This window comes from Poecilia mexicana, unplaced genomic scaffold (assembly GCF_051168715.1).
Source record: "Poecilia mexicana isolate PSO_F unplaced genomic scaffold, ASM5116871v1 scaffold_18, whole genome shotgun sequence".
Taxonomy (NCBI): domain Eukaryota; kingdom Metazoa; phylum Chordata; class Actinopteri; order Cyprinodontiformes; family Poeciliidae; genus Poecilia; species Poecilia mexicana.
Window position 1 is genome coordinate 5,767,134 of NW_028263387.1, and position 21,415 is coordinate 5,788,548.

Here is a 21,415-nt window from a genome sequence, read left to right on the forward strand (position 1 = left end):
TTTTGTTTTCACAAATCTCAATTATGATGGTGGCTCCCTGATCCTTGACTATTTCCGGTATTGAAACTTCTTCTTCCATGTTTTCTCCAAGAACTTGATCATTATTGGTTGTTTCCTGTTCAGAGGCAGCTTTCAATGCTGCCTTTCTCTTCTTCTTATTCTTATATTTTTTTGATTGTTTCTTCATTTCATTAACGCCATTTTGTTGTCTTTCAGACATCATGTCCTCTTCCGAGATTTGCTGGGGACTGCAGATTGTTGTTTCAATCATATGAATATTTTTGACTGTGGCTGTCTGATCCCCACCTGTTTCTGGTACAGAAGCTTCTTTTTCACAGTTTTGTCCAGAAACGTTGTCCTTGTTGGGGTTTTCCAAATCAGATGCAGCTTTCATTGCAGCCTTTCTCTTGGTCCTCCATTTAGCTTTCCTTGATGGCTTTTTGTTATCTTGCTCGTCCCCATTTGGTTGGTTTTCAGACATGTTATTTTCCTCAGTGATCTGCTGTTCTTTAACAATCACAGTTTCTTTTGCATGAATCTCATTTTTGATGGTGCCTGTCTGATCCCCAACCGTTTCTGGTGCTGAAATGTGTTGTTCTTCACCATTTGATTCAGAAAGCTTTTCTTTACAGATGGTTTCCAATTCAATCATTCCATGGACTGGAAACCGATAGCCGGTTTCCAGCACATCCATTTCTGTTTGAGTTGATGTCGTCCGACTGACTGGTTTCACTTGACATTTGCTTTCCAGCACATCCATTTCTGTTTGAGTTGATGTCGTCCGACTGACTGGTTTCACTTGACATTTGGTGTCCAGCACATCCATTTCTGTTTGAGTTGATGTCGTCCGACTGACTGGTTTCACTTGACATTTGGTTTCCAGCACATCCATTTCTGTTTGCGTTGAAATTGTTCGACAGTGTGGTTTTAACTGGTAGCTGGTTTCCCGTATATCCCTCGCTATTTGTACTGAACCAGATCGAGTATGGACGGTTTTCTGCCATGAGCAGTCTTGGGAATCTTCCTGAATTTGAACAGAAGTCTTGCTTTGGCTTCTCTCTGAGAGTCCTTTCCTCGTCACCTCTTTCTGCTGTCTGAGTTTAGCACTCAGTTTACGATTAATATCGAAGAGCTCATCAAGTTGTTTCATTAAATATTTCTGTACTTTTATATATTCCAATTCAGAGGCTTTAAATTTGGCTTCACAGTTACATTTTCCTTGACTTGTCTTTGCAGAGGAGTGGGGCAAATTTTGAATTTCTCTTAAACACTCTCCTTTAACATTTAATGATGTTTGATTTTGTTCTTGTGCTGGCTTTGACACTTTTTGAGTTTCAGTATTCTCAGCAATAAAACTTATATCCATGTGAGGTTCAGATTTGGGGAGCACTTTCCAAAATGACTTTTTTCTGCTGGGCAAAGCTGCCTGATAACTATTTTCAGTGAAAAATGTAAGATCTATAGAAGCGTCTGACTCTGGGAACGATTTCCAAAGCAATGGCTTCTTCTTGCTGCGCTTAGTTTTTGAAATCTCTTTCTCCACTTTTTGATCCTCTCTCTGTTGTGGTTTGGAGATTGATTTCTTTTCAGTCACCAGCTGTTTTGTGGAAATGACAGGGTCCTCTTTGCGAATCTCCTTTAAGGAATCTTCCAGATTACCTTCTTCTTCAGGGGGAGAAATGTCTTGCTTATTAACGTTTTCACCACAAGACTTAAAGGACTTCTGTGCTATATTGATAGTTTCCTGCAGTCCAGAGATCTGTACTTTTTCGGTAACTGGTGAATCGTCTTCCGTTCCAGTACCTCCTTCAGCTGAAGTCCTTAGATCAGCAGGGGCATATTTCTCCATCCAGACTTGAAACGGTATCTTTTTCTTTTTGTTGCGCCTTGTCTTTGGTGGCTGTTCTTCAGACTTGGAGAGCTGTTCCTTCTCTGCTGTATTGCTTGTCTCCTGCACTCTAGTGGTGGTCAGTGAAGAGTCCTGCTGTTCCATATTTTCATCAGGTATCTTTAGGTCCTTAGGAGCTTGCAACTCCAACCAGACTGCAAATGGGATCTTCTTCTTGTGCTTGGGTCGCTGGGGAATCTGTAATTCCCTTTCAATGTCCTCGAATGTAACCTCTTCTACTCCAGGCTGATCAGAATGCATTGTGGCTTTTGCTTGTTTCCGGTTCAACAATAAATCCCTTGTCTAGAAACTCGGTAAAGATTTCACGTTAAGTTTCAAAAGAAATGTGCACCAAACAAGTTGAAAATCTAACTTTAAACTGCTAAGCAAATTCTCAATAGAAACTATTAACAACAGCTGCTAACAGGTTGTGATGAAAGTAGATCACTGTTCGGAGCTTTTATAATCGCTGGTGATGTCAGAATTCTGCCTTTGAAGTTATATTGTGATGTCACAGTGTCATTTGAAATTCAGAGCGGGCATGTCTTATGGATGTTTTACTAACACAACGGATGCGCGCGCAAAGGGCCAGCGAGCTTTTAAACTGTCACTGGTTTCCATAGTTACAAGCCATTACCTTGTTGTTTTGACGTTGGCTAGCATGTTGTCAGCGTAGCTAGCCTGGGCTACTATGACTGTTTAAAATTGAGTGAGAAAATAAGACCACTACCAAATTGACATTAATGAACGGGATACTATAAATGGCTAAGAGTTGTATGGTGGTTAGAATTTTATGCTCTTATTTTGAAGAATGGTATATTGTTATACGTGTGCATTGTGACATGCTGCACTTCCTTGGGTCTAGTTGTTTTGTTTTTTTCTGAGAGAAAAAAAAACGTTTTAATTTGAAGAACGTTTATGTATAACTTAGAGAGAAGTGCACTAAAATAACTTTTGGATTTTTGTTTCTTTTTCAAAGCTGAGTTCACTGTCCTCGAAAAGAAAACTATCAATAGTTTATAAGAAAATGCGTAATTTTATTTCACTATGTTTCTTTTGTACCTTTTCTGTCTTTACCTGGCTTTTTTGGGGGGGTTTTCTTCAGTTCTCTTGCTGTAGTTTAGGTGCAGGATTCATCTATCAAGGAAATTGTTTTGTTAACTTTTCAACAAAAATCTTTTGTTTTATTATTATTGAAAATGGACTAATATAACCGTGTATCACTTTAAGAGCTCAGGAAGTCGTCTGAGTAATGTTTGCTGTGATTGGTTCAATCTAATTTCAAGCTGCCAATAGCCGTCGTTGCTGTAAGAGCACATGTTCAGTGTTAGATGAACAGAAAGTTGACGAAGTAATCGTTGGAGACCGTTCAGAGCTTTTTGTTCAAGAGACTGGGAGCGTGCAAATGAATAAATGTAAGTTTTGTTAGTATTTAAACAGGATTTGTATATATGTGCAACTTAAATACATATATATGACAATTTAAAAACTTAAGATTATGATATGTGGTTTATTTGTGGTCTCTTGCTGCCATCTGCTGGACAAACCAGAGGATTTTGTGAAGAAAGATCTATGGTCAACAACCTATTAACTGCCCCTAGAAACTTCTCACACATACAACGGTTCTTCTATATATTTGTTGAACCACAGCCACGCCCAGTGGCCACACCATAACACACCGAATATTTTATGACTCTTACAATACAATCAACGTAATTTTTTTTTTTATAAATTGAACAAACAGAGGGAAAAGACTGACAAACCAGGTACATTATGCAGGACATTTCTGTTGAGTTTGTCCCTGTGTCCAGCAGCAGACTTAAATTATTTGGACAAGACATTGCTGTGATTTATTCAAAATGAAGTTATGCTGTAAAGATGACATGGGAACAGAACATGCATTCTTAAAAATCCTGAATTAAAAAATATATATCTGAAGGGTTCTGTGGTTATATTAGGTTATGTATTAACTTTTTTGTGAATTGATTGTGGTAATCTCTTAAATCTTGATTTATTTGTATAGCACATTTCAGCAACAAAGCAGTTCAAAGTGCTTTACCTGATGAAACACAAACATAAAACCTCATAAAAACAACAGTTACCATCTTAGAAACTAGTAACAGACATTACATTTTGTCGAGTGCCATCATCAAAATCATTAACACCAACTAAGAAAAGCGATCTCCATTAAGTTGAAGATAATATTCTGTCGGATCATGTTTTTAATGTAATGCAATAACCATGAGAGCTAAAATAAACCATTAAAGTACAGGAGGAGCAAAAGCTGAAGGTCAAGTTTAAGAGTCACATTCCTGAAATGACTGAGTGACGACAAAACAATCACTCTGTCATTTTAGTCGTCAAGAAGAATACGTTTCAAGTCAATCTCTTCTTTGTTAAAAACTCACTTTAAAACTGGTAAGTACAACTAACATTATTCACTGTTTTAGAACAACCAGCATCAACACAAAGGTTTGTTGTCTTACTTTTAGACTAAAACTAGAGATCTTCCAATCAGAATTGTACTTTAAATCGGTTAAGAAAGCAACTGTGATATTCTGTCAATGTCTCACCTGAAACATGTAAAGCTTTATCATTACACCATACATACAGTCTTTAATAAACTCTGCTCTAGTTTTTGTTTTGATGCTCAGCAGTTATGCTAACTTTAGCATATTGGCTATTGCATTTTTTTCTCCAGCAGCAGAAACTGCTCTAACAATGTAAGATTTAACTGATGAATGTTTTAGCTATCAACAAACTTATGGCTCACAAACTATGATACAGATTCATCTAAACTAATAGTTCAAAACATGTTTTGCATCCCTTTGACAGTAAGTCTGAAATTCCTAGGCCAGCACCTGCTAACGGGAGTTTAGTTTCATCAGGGACTCCTGACACCTATTGTTTAAAAATACTGTGATCATGAAGTTACTTCCATTAATATTTCCCTTATCTTTAGTAGACAGATGTCACATCATTAGCTAATAGGAAGTTAAATGATTAATCTGAGTATTTAATGGCTAAATCTTAAAATATGCGTTTCTTTTAGCTGTCTTTCAGACAGCTCAAGCTAAAAACATTTATATGAGTGGGATTCATCTCTCTTAGTAGAAATAAAAAAATCTACTATTTCATAATGGATGCTGTTGCATTTAGTGCTGCTTTGTTTAGCTGGACAGTGTCTGTGTTTCTACGTAAAGTCATGTGGATTGAGCCTGTTTGTATCAACCCTCCATGTCTACTGTGACTCATCAGTACCCTTCAGCTCCATGTTCACATTAGTTGTGAATGTTCAAAGTCTTAAAGGTGTTTGACAATTAGTCACGCAAACTCCATATTAGCTGACAGGTGTAATTTTAGTGTACATCTGGTTAGCTTGTTTAGCATTCAACACCTTGACGGATGGATGTATCTGATTGTCGAAAAAACTGAAGGCGGTAGGACTTCTTTCTACCACATTTAATAAAATAATCACCCTCCACAGAACCTTAAATCAATAAAACCAAATCAACTGTTTAAGTGTAATAAAACTGAATTTCAGGTTGTATACAGTAGATCATTGTTAATCTTTATTTATTATTTTTTTTACACACTGCAGACATGTTCGCTGGCCAAACCTCTCAACTTATGGATCAGTTTCAGTGCTCCATCTGTCTGGATGTGTTCATCCATCCAGTCAGCACACCGTGTGGACACAACTTTTGCAAACAATGTATCGACAGACATTGGGACAGTAGCATTCTGTTCAACTGCCCGGTGTGCAAGGAGCATTTTCCCACCAGACCTCGACTGAGCATCAACACCTTTATCCAGAATCTGATTGCTCAGATCAGCAGATCTGAGCAACAAGCTATACAGCCAGGAGACGTTCCCTGCGATGTCTGCACTGAAACCAAGCTAAAGGCGGTGAAGTTCTGCCTTGTGTGCTTGGCTTCTTACTATGAGACTCATCTGGAGCCCCATTTGACGGCATCGCGTCTGAAAAGGCATCAGCTCATGGAACCTGTGGAGGACTTGGAAGAAAGGATATGCGCACAGCACAGTAAACTGCTGGAGCTCTTCTGTCTGACGGACAACACATGCATCTGTTCTCTCTGCTCAATTTTAGACCACAAGTCTCATGAGTTCATTCCTCTAGGTGAGGAATGTGACAAAAAGAAAGCGGAGCTGGGGAGGACGGAAGCTGAAATTCAGCATGATCCAGACTAAGCAAGAGAAGATTCAGGAAATTGAAAAGTCTGTGAGGATAAGTAAGGAGGCAGCAGACAGAGAGAAAGCAGAAGATGTTCGGATTTTCACTGCCCTCAAGAGGTCTGTTGAAAAAGGCTTTGAAAAGCTTGTAACGGAAATCGAAGACAAACAGAACTCTGCAGAGAAGCTGGCTGAAGTTGTGATCAAGGATCTGAAACAGCAAATCTCTGATCTGATGCAGAGGAGCTCTGAGGTGAAGCAGCTCTTGTGCTATGAGGACCACCTCCAGTTTATTCAAAGGTTCTCCTCCCTAAACTTTGCACCACCCACTAGAGAGTGGGAGCATGCCGACGTCAAACCGCTATCATATGACAGGACTGTTGTGAACGCTGTGGCACAGCTGGAGGGCACTCTTAGGACGAAGATGATTACGTTTCAGTTGAAGTGGATCCAACAGTACGCTGTGGACGTGACTCTTGATCCGGACACATCACATCCTAGACTCATCCTGTCTAATGATGGAAAACGAGTGAGTCACGGTGATTTGAAGAAGAATCTTCCGGAATACCCAGATAGATTCTCTTACTGTGTTTGCATTTTAGGAAAGCAGAGTTTCTCTTCAGGTAGATTTTACTTTGAGGTTCGGGTTAAAGGAAAAACTGACTGGGACTTTGGAGTGGCCCGGGAGTCGGTCAACAGGAAGGGAGATCTCATAGCTTGTCCTCAACATGGCTACTACACAATAAGTTTGAGAAATGGAAATGAGTATACAGCTGGTAGTGTACCTTCTGTCCGTCTCTGTCCTCAGCCTGGTCCAGAGAGGGTGGGGGTGTTTGTGGATTACGATCAGGGTCTGGTCTCCTTTGGTCTTAATGTAGAGCCTAGAGTCCTCATCTACTCCTTTACTGGATGTTGCTTTACAGAGAAACTCTATCCTTTCTTCAGTCCCTGTAAGAATGACGGTGGTAAAAATTCTGGACCTCTGGTCATCTGTCCTGTCAATCCTACAACTGTTGATTTTTTAGATTTTGGAGATAATGTTCCATGAATAATGAAACTATTTCTGAATAGCTTCAGTGTATGTTTTCCATTTCTGGTGACAGATCCTTATTTCACCTTTCTTCCAGGTTGAAAGTCTGGGTGTCATCCTCAAATACATCCTTCCAGTCCCACTTAAAAATCACTTACTCCCATTTATGTATCATACATCCATACCTGCCTCTCTACTGGCATTCTGATCCATTCTTTAGTCACAACCCTCCCTTTGTTTTGGTTTACCTGACAAATCCTCCCACAGATTGCAACTAGTCCTAAAACTCTGCTGCCCACATTATTTCCAGAACCCTCTCCATCATCTTATCCCTGTCCCGTAGGAAATCCATTTGTAAGTTACGTATGATTTATATCATATATCATTATGCATATAGCGTTGCTAGTCTGTATCATTGGATCTAGTTCCTTCAGCTTTGAACAGGCATATTCATCTCATCCTTGGGTTTGAAAAGACCTCAATGATGTACTCTGTAGTTGTTTCTGTAATATTTTGACCATTGTGTTTGACCACGGCGATTTATTTTCCTGTCTTCCATAAACTGACCTTGAGTGTCCTTTCTGTTGAGTTGCTTGTATTAGATACAGTCTAACCTGTTATAATTTTTTTAAATCTTTGTAAAAGAGGAAAACTATTTATAGATCTTTATGACACATTCAAAACCCGTGTATGACAAAAGGAAAGAGTTTGTTTTCTTTTAATAAAGGAAAATATTCAGGATTGATGTGTCTCTATATGTAACACTTGTAGATGTGCATGTGTCTGATTTCCTTTACGGCTCTTTACTTTAGTTACAGAAAATACCTGCCAGTCAGATAATCTTGCTTACTGTAACTGGTTGGATTTTATCTGCCCAGAATGCCTTGATCTCATTGATAGCATTGCTTCAAATGGACGACTTAGTTAGCCAATAATATTTTGTTTTACTTACTACTTCAGTGCAGTCTAGCTAGCAGACGACAATACTTGTTTGTCATCAATTATTTGTCTCCTATGTTCACATGAATTTCCTGTGTTTTTCTCGGATGGATGGGATTTCCTACTTCCCTTTGTTCCTCCACAGCAGATTCCACACAAAAGATCTGAAAGGATGTAATGATAGTTCAAAATTAACATATGAATAAAACAAGAAAAGAAAAACTGTTAACAAAGACTAAAATATTAAGAGTGTAGGACGACTTAACTCTGGTTTGTATTGCATGGTTGTAATGGTTTTGACAAAGAAATATATGTTATTATGAGGATAATTTTATAACAACAAAATGATACTACTATGACAGATTTCTAAATGTGGTTAAAAGGTAATTACAATTTCAAACTCTAAACACTAGGTGTCACCAGAGGGCCTTGATCATACTAACGTTACAGGTAAAATGTTAGTAAGTTAAATATGTTACATTTTAATGCATGTGAAAGAATTTGAATATTGTGGAAAAAATTGACTTTTTGTCACTTCGTTCTGAAAGTAAAACTCATATATTACGTAGATTCATTCCACACAGAGTAAATATTTTAAATCTTTTTTTGTGCAATTTTAATGATTATGGGTTACAAATAAATAAAACCTCAATTTAGTGTCTCCAAAAGTTATACTATGAGATAGGGTCAATAAAAGTGAACATTTTTCATTAATTGATCTTTTAAACACAAATGTCACTTCATTTCTATGCACTCAATACTTGGTCGGGCCTCTTTTTGCACAAACTGCTACAGTGGTATCACACTCATTTTCATTTTGGGATTCATCAAGATCATGAATGCCGTCAAAGTTCTATTAAAGAACCATAAATAGGTTTCATAAGCCATGAGGTAAAAATAATGGGATTTAAGGGGGTTATCAGTTTTACAGTGTACCAGTGACCTCTTCCTGGTTGTAAAGTCACCGATCTCCACCATCTTCATCTTTAGTTTGTGTAAATTCTTACGGTTAGTAAATGTGTTCATCAGACAGAATAGCATAACCATATCAGAGGATCCTGGTACGATGAATGATGAGAACTCTCCCACAATAGCTGTGAAGATAAACAGAATAATAAATATAAAACTGAACTTTAGTGTAGCAGTAATGTGCTGTTTAAACTGTCCGATCCTCTCATGTTCCGAATCGATACATTGATCATCAGTCATCATACATCCTATTGGTTCATTTTGTGATTTTTACATACAGTGAAATGATCTTAGTCTAACTTTCAAAATATAGATGGTCAGAGATTCTATCAAATGGTTTTTCAAATGTTTTAGTGTTATTATATTTGAATGTACATTTAAATGTGTCATATTTATTGAAACATCTTGAAGGTTAATTATATGACTACTTATGTTCCAGAAACCACTGTGTTGATGAAGACACCCTATGGAACTGAGGACATGAAAAAATGAGGGGTTCTAACAGCAACTATATGATTACCTGAATGAATATGATTTTGGTTTCATCAAAATAAAAGTAATTTTAATTTTCTTAAATGTCCTGATTTTAGAATATAGTATATTAGTCATGACCTCGTGAAAGAAAATCTGTCTGCAAGTTAATTCAAAAACTATGTTTAAAAGGGGAGTGAGAGGTCGTGCGAATGTGTAAGGTAACAAAAAAGATGTTTATTTGCTGATGAGGACTAGCCATGATATTGTTTTTCGTTGCATCTGCTGCTGAATCCATATTTAGCGCAGATGGGACGTTTATTCCAGCGGATCTTCTGGGAGCAGTCCGCCTCAAGCAGCGGGGAAGCGGTGTGTTTACATCCGCGGAAAACGCTCCTCTTAAAAATCACTGGATCGCTTCAGCGCAACGTTTTCACCGTGATTATGTCTCTTCATTTGTCTGCTATTAGAAACGTAATTATTACATGCAACTTAAGATAGTTTGGGATGTTTTTGGAGGCGAAATTCGAAGAAAACTCCCAGCGAGAGGCACAACGAAGGTGAGAATCTGGCCGCTTTAAAGGCTCCTGGAACAAAGGAAAAACATGATGGGTGTCAAACATGAGCTCAGTCTGAAGAATGGAGACTTTTATATCTGCTTTAGTAACTTTGGTCTTGTAAGATGTTTGTTTTCGGAGTATTTTGAGACTAAATGTTGGCGGAGAAAACACAAAGTGGAGCCGCTGTTCGAGGCGGCAGCAGAGCAGCGGACCGAGTTGTCTCTTCACGGTTCTCATGTGTGTTATAAGTCCCGCCTCCCGCTCTGAGCTCGGTACGTTCAGAGGAACAACCCAGTCCGACAGACATGGCAGAGGAAGCTCCAGCAGCCGCGCCGGCCAAGGCTCCGGCCAAAGCCCCGAAGAAGAAGTCCGCTCCCCGGCCCAAGAAGGACGGACCCAGCCTCCCGAAACTCATCGTGGACGCCGTGGCCGAGTCCAAGGAGCGCAAGGGGATGTCCCTGGCGGCCCTCAAGAAGGTGCTGGCCGGGAAAGGAGTGGACGTGAGCAAGGCCAACAAGCGCATCAACACCGCGGTCACCAAGCTGGTCACCAAAGGGACCCTGAGCCAGACTAAGGGCACGGGTGCCTCCGGCTCCTTCAAGCTCGCCAAGAAGGAGCCCAAAGCCGCTAAACCGGCCAAGAAGGTGGTGAAGAAGAAGGCTCCCGTCAAGGCCAAGAAGCCCGCCGCCAAGAAGAGCGCAGCGGCCAAGAAACCCGCCGCAAAGAAACCCGCAGCGGCAGCCAAGAAGTCCCCGAAGAAGGCTCCGGCCAAGAAAGCGGCCAAGAAACCCGCCAAGAGCCCCAAGAAGGCCGCGCCCAAGAAGCCCAAGGCCGCCGCCGTCAAGAAGCCCAAGGCCGCAGCCAAGAAAAGTCCAGCAAAGAAACCTGCAGCCAAGAAGGCCGCAGCCAAGAAGGCCAAGAAGTAAACAGCTGCTTCAGCCCCGCATTTCACTGACCAAAGGCTCTTTTAAGAGCCAACACACATTCTACTGAAGAGCTCCTCCTTTCATTAGAAAGTCTCAGCAACTTAAAAAATCAATGCCACCTTTTACATCTGTTACATAAACACCATGTATTTTCATTAACTGTTTATAGAGCCTTATGTAATTTTCCCGCTTTTTTCCTAGTGGTTATCTCATTTCAAGCGTGTGTCGGCCGCAACAGACACAAAGCACTCAGCGTTTTGACTGAGGCGGAAGAGCATACTCCCAAAGAAACTGCTATATGGGAGAGTTCCAGAACACTGTTGGAATTAATTATATCCAGTAATTATTTTAATGGTGCTATATAATATAACACAATGTCTGATATAAATTTAAATATGATAAAAGTGAGATTAGTCAGTGGAGAGAGGTATTTTTAGATTTTTTCCATGTGTGCGGATTTAAAATCCGCTTCAAGCTGAGATAAATAAACCACAGTCTGTCATAGTCTTGTAGGAGGAGCTGCTGAGATCGGCTCCTCATAGGTCCGCAGCTCACACATAAAGCCCGACACTCCGCGGCTCGGGCTCACATTCATCTTTGTGTTTGCACAGAAGAACAAGACAAAATGAGCGGCAGAGGAAAGGGAGGCAAAGGACTCGGTAAAGGAGGCGCCAAGCGTCACCGTAAGGTTCTCCGTGATAACATCCAGGGAATCACCAAGCCCGCGATCCGCCGTCTGGCTCGCCGCGGGGGAGTCAAGCGTATTTCCGGTCTCATCTACGAGGAGACCCGCGGTGTGCTCAAGGTCTTCCTGGAGAACGTCATCCGTGACGCCGTCACCTACACCGAGCACGCTAAGAGGAAGACCGTCACCGCCATGGACGTGGTGTACGCTCTCAAGAGGCAGGGCCGCACTCTGTACGGCTTCGGAGGTTAAACGGTGAACTCTACTTACTAAACCAAAGGCCCTTTTCAGGGCCGCCCACTTATCGGTTAATGAGCTGAATTTCTGTGTGATACAACATGTGTAAAGGTAATCTAGAAAATCTAAAGAAATGAAGTTTACTTCTGTCTCAACCTGCATAACAAAACATAAGAAATTAAAATAGCTTGTTCACACTGTGTAAAGTGTTTTGCTTCCACATATTCTTACGGAAGTTTTGAGGGGTTAAACTGGCAACACATGAACTCATTGTTTCATCAGTAGATGACAAGTAAATTCACGGGGAGGTACTTGGGCTAAGTTATCAAAAGTGGGGTTTATGTGAACTTGAATGTATGCTTCTCTTGAAAATGTAGAGGAAAAACTGTGTGAGTCTTAAAAAAACAGCCTAGTTGTTACAAGTTATTGGGGAATTAATTTCTTCTGGAATTTTTATTTTTCAGTTTTATTATGGAAGAACCCTAAAGAAATATATTTGAAAGAATTAATCGTATGTAAAGTATGACAATGAAAAACTGACTTCTGTTATATTTTTTTTCACCCTTTTCATTTTTTATCCAGGGTTAAATCTTTCTTTTTGTAGGCCAGGCATTTTGTTCTGTTTTAAATTTGAAAAGATTAAGTGAAATTGAAAGGTTACTCACTGTTTCTAAACAAAAAATGATCTGCATGTTTTATTGTCAAATGAGTTTTTAGTGGTTTTTGCTCTGTGGTTTTTAATGAGAATTTATTAAATGGTTATTTTGTAAAAGTGAAGGGTAACAGCATTTCTTTTCATCTATGAGAAATACACTATTTTGACAGTATTTGTCTCTAAAGAAACCTTGGAAAAAGTTTCTGTGGTTCAACAAATGTGGACAGAATAAGCAATAAATAACAAAAAGCAGTGATGAAGTGTCTGCTTTTATGGTTTCACTTTTAAGGAGAACGTTGGCGATTCCCGCCCTTTGTCTCGACTGCGCGCAACATTTGAAAAACCACGTGGCTTCAATTCAAATACCTCCTGATTTACTGAGCCATCCAATCACAGCCAGGAAATGCAACAGCTCAATTTCCATACAGCATGTATAACATCAGCGGTTCCTGTTCAGCAACACATTCGTCGCTGTAAGTTTCCAGAGACAACATGCCCGAACCCGCAAAGTCTGCGCCCAAGAAGGGCTCCAAGAAAGCGGTCACCAAGACCGCCGGCAAAGGAGGCAAGAAGAAGAGAAGGACAAGGAAGGAGAGCTACGCCATCTACGTCTACAAGGTGCTCAAGCAAGTCCACCCCGACACCGGGATCTCCTCCAAGGCCATGAGCATCATGAACTCCTTCGTCAACGACATCTTTGAGCGCATCGCCTCCGAGGCCTCCCGTCTGGCTCACTACAACAAGCGCTCCACCATCACCTCCAGGGAGATCCAGACCGCTGTGCGCCTCCTGCTGCCCGGTGAGCTGGCCAAGCACGCCGTGTCCGAGGGAACCAAGGCTGTTACCAAGTACACCAGCTCCAAGTAAACGGCTCTGCTGTTTACACACAAACCCAACGGCTCTTTTAAGAGCCACTCACTACATCTGAAGAGCCTTAATTCCTAATGTTGGTACTAGAGCTTAATATTATTTTTACAGATTGCCTACTGTAAAAACAGTAGGCAATCTGTTTTACCTGGTCTATAAAGTGTGCTCCTGTCTTTACGGTTGGATTTAATTAAAAATGTAACCTAGAAATGGACATTGCATGCACATCAACATGAATCTAACAAATCGATACTGAAACCTGACATTTGACCCTTTAATGTTCATTTGATGTGCTTGGTGTGTGAACATATGTAAAGCTTTCAGGCAAAAGTATTTCATACCAAATATGCCAACATTTATGTTGTGCATAATCTGAAGGATAAGATCAGCTGAGAAAAAAGACTATCACCAGATTGCTCCCATGCTCCATTTGCACTAGGGGGTGCTATAGCTCCCCCTAGTGCAAATGGACCATAGAACCCCCAAGAAAATATAAGTCGAAGCTTCAGCACAACACGTGATTTATCATATTTTTAAAGAATCTGAGTCGTTTCTCAACTGAGGTAAAAGTGTTGGATGCAAATTGTTTTTAGATGGAAAAAAAATGATAGACGCAATGCACAGCCACAGGCTGATCTCTACCAGAGTTGGCAAAAGAACCAATTTTGGTGTGCCACCCTAAAATTTTCACTGGTCCAATCTGAATATCACTATGAAAGATGTCTGGCGATGCCACAGATTATTTCAGCTTTTGCTGCTGATCAGATTCTCCTGGTTGTATAGCACATTTTTTCCTGTTGCATTTATTACTGGGCATAACAGCATATTCTTTCCAGCTATAGCCAGACAGCAGCAGTCAAAAAAAAGACTGCCATTGTCAGAAAAATAAAAAAAGTTTTTAAAATGTGTTTAAAATATTCATAATGAGCTGTAAGAGAACATCTGGTTGAAGATTAAAGATAATTTAGAAGATTAAATTACTATGGGTCTGTTCAGCAGATTTCTTGGCAGTATTCTGTTCATTTGTTTGTTAAATATTACAGAAACACAAGAATGTCTCCTTTCATAACAGAATAGATAAAATTAAGGAAGTATAACATTGAATTGAAGAGGATTTGTCATGAAACATTACTATTTGCAAATATATGGGACTGGAGATGAGAACTCATTAAGGGCCATTTTGGTCATTTTGAAATTCCCATCACTGCAAAGCAGCTTGATTTTCCATTGTAAAGTACTTTAAAACACCGTTGGCCGAAGTGATGTACACCCGAAACCGATCAGGACAGAAAAATGTGCTAAAGAATGAGGATTTGATGCTCTCATGATGTAATGAGTGTGTGGCTCTTAAAAGAGCCGTTGTGTTTGTTGCTGAGCAGCAGCAGCAGCAGGTTTACTTGGTCTTGGCGGCCTTCTCTGTCTTCTTGGGCAGCAGCACCGCCTGGATGTTGGGCAGCACTCCACCCTGAGCGATGGTGACTCCACCCAGCAGCTTGTTGAGCTCCTCGTCGTTGCGGACGGCCAGCTGCAGGTGACGGGGGATGATGCGGGTCTTCTTGTTGTCGCGGGCGGCGTTCCCAGCCAGCTCCAGGATCTCAGCGGTCAGATACTCGAGCACAGCGGCCAGGTAGACGGGGGCTCCGGCACCGACCCGCTCCGCGTAGTTGCCTTTGCGCAGCAGCCTGTGAACACGGCCCACTGGGAACTGGAGTCCGGCTCTAGAGGAGCGGGTCTTGGCCTTAGCTCTGGCTTTTCCTCCGGTCTTTCCGCGGCCACTCATTTTCTTATCGTTTGTTCCTGGAGAATGAAACTCAAGAAATGAGAAGCAGCGGCTGAAAGCTGCTTTATATGTCCGCGGAGAGGCGCGGGACGATGCTGGCGACCAACCAGAAAAGCTTCCAGCAGAGCGGGACGGAGAGGCGGACTTTTTTAAACGCGCCTTCCTCCAATGAGCGGCGGACATTAAGCCGGGAGGAGACGCCTCTGGGCGGCGCCGAGCTCCAGGAGGAGCCGCTAACCAACCAGGATCCGGAGCGGAGCCGCAGCGTCACAGAGTGACGCCCAGAGCCTCGGCTTAAGAGCAGCGGAGCCTCGTCGGTTTGCATCATTTCTCTCCTGATCGTGATCAGAGAACAGAAGCATGGCCAGAACCAAGCAGACCGCCCGTAAATCCACCGGAGGCAAAGCCCCCAGGAAGCAGCTGGCCACCAAGGCGGCCAGGAAGAGCGCTCCGGCTACCGGCGGCGTGAAGAAGCCTCACCGTTACAGGCCCGGTACCGTGGCTCTGAGAGAGATCCGTCGCTACCAGAAGTCGACGGAGCTGCTGATCCGCAAGCTGCCCTTCCAGCGTCTGGTCCGAGAGATCGCTCAGGACTTCAAGACCGACCTGCGCTTCCAGAGCTCCGCCGTCATGGCTCTGCAGGAGGCCAGCGAGGCCTACCTGGTGGGTCTGTTCGAGGACACCAACCTGTGCGCCATCCACGCCAAGAGGGTCACCATCATGCCCAAAGACATCCAGCTGGCCCGCCGCATCCGCGGAGAGAGAGCTTAGAGGCTGCAGCTCCAACTAACACACAACGGCTCTTTTAAGAGCCACACACCTTCATTAAGAGCTCTTCCTGTTGCGTCTTAGACTTAATTTTTTCTGTTTGTACAAATCTAAAAATGTATTCATAAACAAAATAAGCAGTTTTATCCCATACTATCACCACTGCCCATGAAAACAGAATATCCATAATTTGTGTGAATCTTATTTGTCCTGCAGATTTAATTTTTTTGGCCTTCTCAGTTTAAGGTCTTCAGTTTATTTTTGGGCCCCTCTTCATATTAAGCACAGCATGTTCCCAAAACAAAATGGATTTTTACAATTATAGGTTTATCAAAATACTAACTCCAAACAAGTGGATTAATACCGTCATAAATAGGTTTATTTTGCATACAATGCAGAAATGAACAAGGCTCAAATGTTAACAGAATATTTTAGATTCATGTTCCTGCAATGTCCATTTCTAGGACTTTTTTAGTTAAATCCAACTGTAAAGACAGGGGCACATTTTGTAGACCAGGTAAAACTAGTAGGTAATCTGTAAAAATAATATTAAGCTCTAGTACCAACATTAGGAATTAAGGCTCTTCAGATGTAGTGAGTGGCTCTTAAAAGAGCCGTTGGGTTTGTGTGTAAACAGCAGAGCCGTTTACTTGGAGCTGGTGTACTTGGTAACAGCCTTGGTTCCCTCGGACACGGCGTGCTTGGCCAGCTCACCGGGCAGCAGGAGGCGCACAGCGGTCTGGATCTCCCTGGAGGTGATGGTGGAGCGCTTGTTGTAGTGAGCCAGACGGGAGGCCTCGGAGGCGATGCGCTCAAAGATGTCGTTGACGAAGGAGTTCATGATGCTCATGGCCTTGGAGGAGATCCCGGTGTCGGGGTGGACTTGCTTGAGCACCTTGTAGACGTAGATGGCGTAGCTCTCCTTCCTTGTCCTTCTCTTCTTCTTGCCTCCTTTGCCGGCGGTCTTGGTGACCGCTTTCTTGGAGCCCTTCTTGGGCGCAGACTTTGCGGGTTCGGGCATATTGTCTCTGGAAACTTGCAGCGACGAATGAGTTGCTGAACAGGAACCGCTGATGTTATACATGCTGTATGGAAATTGAGCCGTACCGTCCCGTGGCTGTGATTGGATGAGGCGCTCAGTGGAGGTGGACTTTGTTGTAGTCGCTCCCTGTCGGTTAATAGCGGGAGAAGGAAAGGCGGGAATCCCGCAGCTCCCCGTTTGTTACTTAATGTAACAAAGTAATAAACACCATTGATACATTTTAACCATTTGAATCGTTATTTTTCGCTTTTGAACACTTTTCTCTTTTTTTATGAAAAACACTTTTGTTTCATTATAAAATACAAGTGCAGGATGTACAGTATGGTCCTTTGAAAACTGATCAATATTGTGAGTGATTATGTCCATGCAGCTTAACTTAAATTATTAAATACAGTTTAACCTTTACTTTTATACATGAAAAAGGTACCTTATGTCATGCTACTTCATGAGACCTTAGTGATCACATTTTTTAAATCTATTTTGGGTCCACGGCTGCTGCGGTTCAAAAGAACTCATGATTAGAATAATACAGTAATTTTGCTCTCCGCCGTTTTCCTCCAGTGAGTGACATATCACATTTCAGAGACTTGTGACAAAATAAGTTTATCATTGATATTCACACAGAATAAAGTTTGACACAAGTTAATCACGTTTTGACCAATCCACTGGATCGGATCAAACGAAGCTCAGATTATTCCAAAGCAGCAAAGCAGAAATTTACAATCATTTATCTTTGGTGATGAGTTTCAAGTCCAGGCTGGCTTGGCACGTTGATTTCACCTGTCATCTAATCACGGATTATTACAGATTGTGGCTATATGATTACCGTATTTTCCGCACTATAAGACGCACCTAAAAACCTTCAATTTCCTCAAAAGCCGACAGTGCGCCTTATAATCCGGTGCGCCTTATATATGGACAAATATTGAGCCACAACAGGTCCAGCAACGGACTTTACCACAGGGGCCGCGTTTCATTGGCTAATGCCCATTTTAGGTCACAGTGCAGCTACCACGTGCGTGACCGTCTCACAAACACAAGCTACAGTAGTAAACATATGCTAATGTACATTCAAAACCATGAATGCCGACTTACCCAGCCTTGCAAGAACAATAGGCATCAGTGATCTTGTCCACAGCTATATTTATGCTGAGGGTGTGAGGATCTGCTGTTTTCCTCATCTATCGGTAGCTTTTAGCTGTGACGCGCACAATGTTGGAGGCATCCAGTGGCTCAAACACCTTGATGTCGTCCAAAAAAGATGACATGAACTTGTTGGTTCCCCTGTCCATTGTCGTGGCTGATATGTTGTGAAAATCCGGCAGAAATGCTACGCTAATTAACTCAGATCGAAATGAAAGACGTCATGTTTACAGACATGCAGTAGGCTGCTTACGTAGTTGGTCCACTACGGTAAGCAGCCGCCTACTTCTTTTTCCCCCTAGAAGAAGTGGTGCGCGGTGCATGCTGGGATAGTTGTCAGAACACTGGTTTGTTAATAAAGTTTGATAATACATTTAAAGGGGGGGAGGGGCAGGGGAAGAGAGACAGAGACTGCAGCGGCAGCGTGTCGGTTGGTCTGTGTTACCCAGAAAGCAGTTGGGCATAATATCGCAACACCAACACCGTGAGTGAAACAACGGCTGGGCCAGCCTACTATATAAAGTACTCGGGGACCATTTCTTTATTAATGTGGATGTGTAATAATAGAGTATGAAGCGTCTATTCTATGCGCCTTATAATGCGGTGCGCCTAATGTATGAAAAAAGTCCTAAAATAGGCCATTCATTGAAGGTGCGCCTTATAATCCGGTGCGCCTTATAGTGCGGAAAATACGGTACATTTGAACTGCCACTGACCAAAGGTATAACCAGATTTATATAAACCATTCCATGCTGAGATCAGTAACTCAGAGATATTCCTTCTTCTTAAAGACGTCTCCATCAGGCTGCTGTCTCCATTTCAAGGTGGTTACACTCGGCCCATTCTCATTCAGTCTGTCCTGCAGCTGGTGAAGGAAGTATGGGTTTGGGAGATTAGTGTTCCAAAGAAATGTAATTTTTTTTTTTTTTTTTAATTTCCAAAAATGACCTTTTTCAGGATGTTTGCCCTCAGAAGCGGATCATTCAGATTGACAGAGTCCTCAGTCTTCAATCTCAGTTTCACAACCTGTTTCATCTATACTTTTTAAACAAGATGAAAGAAAGAAAAATAAAGCTGCAGCTCATGTTGTCCTACATGCATATCAATAAGGGAAAACCACTTAAACACTTACCTGGGAGGCTGTGGCAAACAAATGAACTTTTTTTTTCACCTGTGCGAAAACTCCAATCACCTTTATTCCATGTCACACCACAAAGTACTCAGTTGGAGCCTATTATTTTTAAAACATCTGCCCACTTGCTGTAGACAAAGCTGCTCCTATCAGACCAGTACAAATTTGGATCTCTAAATAGGCCAGTCCATGCTATGGTCCCACTAGGCACCAGACTTCGAGCTCTCTGGTTTTCTGTGTCGTTCCTGATGGTAACCAGGTCTCTGAAGTTCTGCCTGCAGTACGTCTGAGCATCGGACCAGGATCTGGGTTCATTGACCAGAACATATTCAGGATTCTCCTGTGTGCCTGCAGTATAGGATGAAAACGAGCAGCATTTGCACATTTTATGATGAAGTCTTTGTCAATACTGAAATGTAGTAGTTGTATATCATTACCGTTGTAGCAGATAAATGGGTATGAGAAGCTGCAGGAATCATCCCAACATTTTCCACTGTGTGTTTCTCTCTGCAGTCGGCCTGAGCTTCGCTCCAGGTGAAAGATCCAGAGACAAAGTGATACTGACGCTGGATGCATGTGGAAAGGATGAACCTCTCTATTAGGAATAAAACATAAAACATTCCTCATAAACTCTCAAGGTCTTATTCCACCAATGTAACTTTTTCCACAGCATTAAAGCAATTACAACCCATTTAACCCCACCAGCAACAATTTTTGGTAGGACATTTTTTTTGAACTTCTGGAAGCTCTAAAAGAAATTTGACTTTTGGCAGCTAATTGAAGTTTTTAAATAAAAATAATAGTGTCTATTCTAAGCAATATCAATTTCATGTAGCTAGTGTGAAAGGTCACATGACCAGACCTCTTTATTTCCTGCCTGTAATGCTGGAGGCAAATGTCAGTCACAAAGCTGTCCAAGAGGAAGTCAGCAAAATATTTAAATAAACAAATATAAATAAAATATTTTGAAGTGTCTTCTACTGATATATAAAGAAAATTGTATCCCTTGATTCATCTGTTGATCGTAAGAAGAGTAACAACTGTTGCTACTAGCATAATACATAGCACTGTGCTATGTCTAAATGGTTTGCCTGTTTATTCTATATAGATTGCTGTTTCCCCATAGCTTAAATTATCAGATATTTTAGACCTTCTAGACCTAAAGGAACCTCAAAAAGATGTCTCCTACATCAGTCATTCCCACAGTTGAACCCCTCCCCCAAGTTCAAAGGTCACTTGGTTAGCACATTGAGACAATGACATCTGCAGGGTGTGGCATTGAATATATGTACCTAAAATATTTCTGAACACTCTTATAACTGTTCTTTGTTATAAAAGTTTATGCATGTCATAATTTTTCTTATTTTTTTTCTATGTGTAAATTGGCCAGATTTGTGTAATTTAGACTATGCAGTTTCCTGCCGGCAACAATTGTTGCAGAGTATAAAGCCTAAATTTTCACTTAACATAACCAACATAAAATGTACCTACCTGAGAGAAAGAAGACCAACAAGATCCTCTACATCGTCATTCTGCTCTGTAGAGAGCAGGGGCAAAACTCTGATTTTGTTGCACAAAAAATAAAAAATATGCAAACATTTCTGACGCGTTCGGCGTATAGGAATACAGACATGCAATGGTTGTAGGCAAACATGGAAATGCTTACAGGGGCCTTTGTTCAGCGTTCCGGATATTAATGTTATGACATGATGCCTAAGCAAATTATTTTTAAACATTAATCTTCAGTAATCATAAGTGTCTGCAGGCAGGAGGCCGTCAGGCTGAGCTTCTACCAGCTGCAGACTGGAGGAGGATAGAAGGAGAACAATCGCCAGATTGTTCCTGCATGTTCAAATCTGACCACCTTCCGTATTTTTGTCTCTGTGTGACAGATCCCAGAATGTCAAAGCATGTTGCAGATTTTCCTCCATTTTCCCTCCACTGTTTTTCTGAAAGGCTTTTACAACCAACATAGCCACTTCTCCTGAGTTTGTTTCTGTAGCGTGGCCACTGAGTTTCTATGCAGTGGCCATAGAAACAGCATAGAGACTTCCTTCAGTTCGCCTCCAAAAGAAGTCCAGTTTTCTTGTACTTGACTTGAGCATTTAGGAATGTCTCAAAATGACTGA

At 41.4% G+C, this 21,415-nt stretch overlaps 5 protein-coding genes and 2 pseudogenes across 6 annotated transcripts; 5 read left to right on the plus strand and 2 right to left on the minus strand.

Annotated features, from left to right (window-relative positions):
- Positions 1 to 2,989: 2,989 nt before the first annotated feature.
- LOC148153952 (E3 ubiquitin-protein ligase TRIM21-like) lies at positions 2,990 to 7,846 on the plus strand (annotated as a pseudogene). The gene is made up of 2 exons (XR_015766218.1): positions 2,990 to 3,303; positions 5,490 to 7,846. The product of XR_015766218.1 is annotated as an E3 ubiquitin-protein ligase TRIM21-like (transcript).
- Positions 7,847 to 10,316: 2,470 nt separating this feature from the next.
- Positions 10,317 to 11,076, plus strand: LOC106912758 (histone H1 pseudogene; annotated as a pseudogene).
- Positions 11,077 to 11,572: 496 nt separating this feature from the next.
- On the plus strand, positions 11,573 to 12,676 carry LOC106913369 (histone H4). Its single transcript, XM_014980052.2, has one exon. The coding sequence runs from the start codon at positions 11,603 to 11,605 to the stop codon at positions 11,912 to 11,914; it is 312 nt and encodes a 103-aa protein (XP_014835538.2). The 5' UTR covers positions 11,573 to 11,602; the 3' UTR covers positions 11,915 to 12,676.
- Positions 12,677 to 13,015: 339 nt separating this feature from the next.
- LOC148153953 (histone H2B 1/2-like) lies at positions 13,016 to 13,682 on the plus strand. The gene has a single exon (XM_088016094.1). The coding sequence runs from the start codon at positions 13,047 to 13,049 to the stop codon at positions 13,419 to 13,421; it is 375 nt and encodes a 124-aa protein (XP_087872220.1). The 5' UTR covers positions 13,016 to 13,046; the 3' UTR covers positions 13,422 to 13,682.
- A 1,092-nt stretch (positions 13,683 to 14,774) lies between these two features.
- LOC148153954 (histone H2A-like) lies at positions 14,775 to 15,231 on the minus strand. The gene has a single exon (XM_088016090.1). It carries the CDS (start codon positions 15,199 to 15,201, stop codon positions 14,815 to 14,817), a length of 387 nt encoding a protein of 128 aa, XP_087872216.1. The 5' UTR covers positions 15,202 to 15,231; the 3' UTR covers positions 14,775 to 14,814.
- Positions 15,232 to 15,534: 303 nt separating this feature from the next.
- Positions 15,535 to 16,009, plus strand: LOC148153955 (histone H3). The gene has a single exon (XM_088016091.1). It carries the CDS (start codon positions 15,562 to 15,564, stop codon positions 15,970 to 15,972), a length of 411 nt encoding a protein of 136 aa, XP_087872217.1. The 5' UTR covers positions 15,535 to 15,561; the 3' UTR covers positions 15,973 to 16,009.
- A 177-nt stretch (positions 16,010 to 16,186) lies between these two features.
- Positions 16,187 to 17,012, minus strand: LOC106913287 (histone H2B 1/2-like). Its single transcript, XM_014979994.2, has one exon. The coding sequence runs from the start codon at positions 16,988 to 16,990 to the stop codon at positions 16,616 to 16,618; it is 375 nt and encodes a 124-aa protein (XP_014835480.2). The 5' UTR covers positions 16,991 to 17,012; the 3' UTR covers positions 16,187 to 16,615.
- Positions 17,013 to 21,415: the final 4,403 nt, after the last annotated feature.

Coding starts and splice junctions, on each gene's coding strand:
- LOC148153953 (XM_088016094.1), top strand. CDS start 13,047: ATGCCCGAACCCGCAAAGTCTGCGCCCAAGAAGGGCTCCAAGAAAGCG.
- LOC106913287 (XM_014979994.2), bottom strand. CDS start 16,990: ATGCCCGAACCCGCAAAGTCTGCGCCCAAGAAGGGCTCCAAGAAAGCG.
- LOC148153955 (XM_088016091.1), top strand. CDS start 15,562: ATGGCCAGAACCAAGCAGACCGCCCGTAAATCCACCGGAGGCAAAGCC.
- LOC148153954 (XM_088016090.1), bottom strand. CDS start 15,201: ATGAGTGGCCGCGGAAAGACCGGAGGAAAAGCCAGAGCTAAGGCCAAG.
- LOC106913369 (XM_014980052.2), top strand. CDS start 11,603: ATGAGCGGCAGAGGAAAGGGAGGCAAAGGACTCGGTAAAGGAGGCGCC.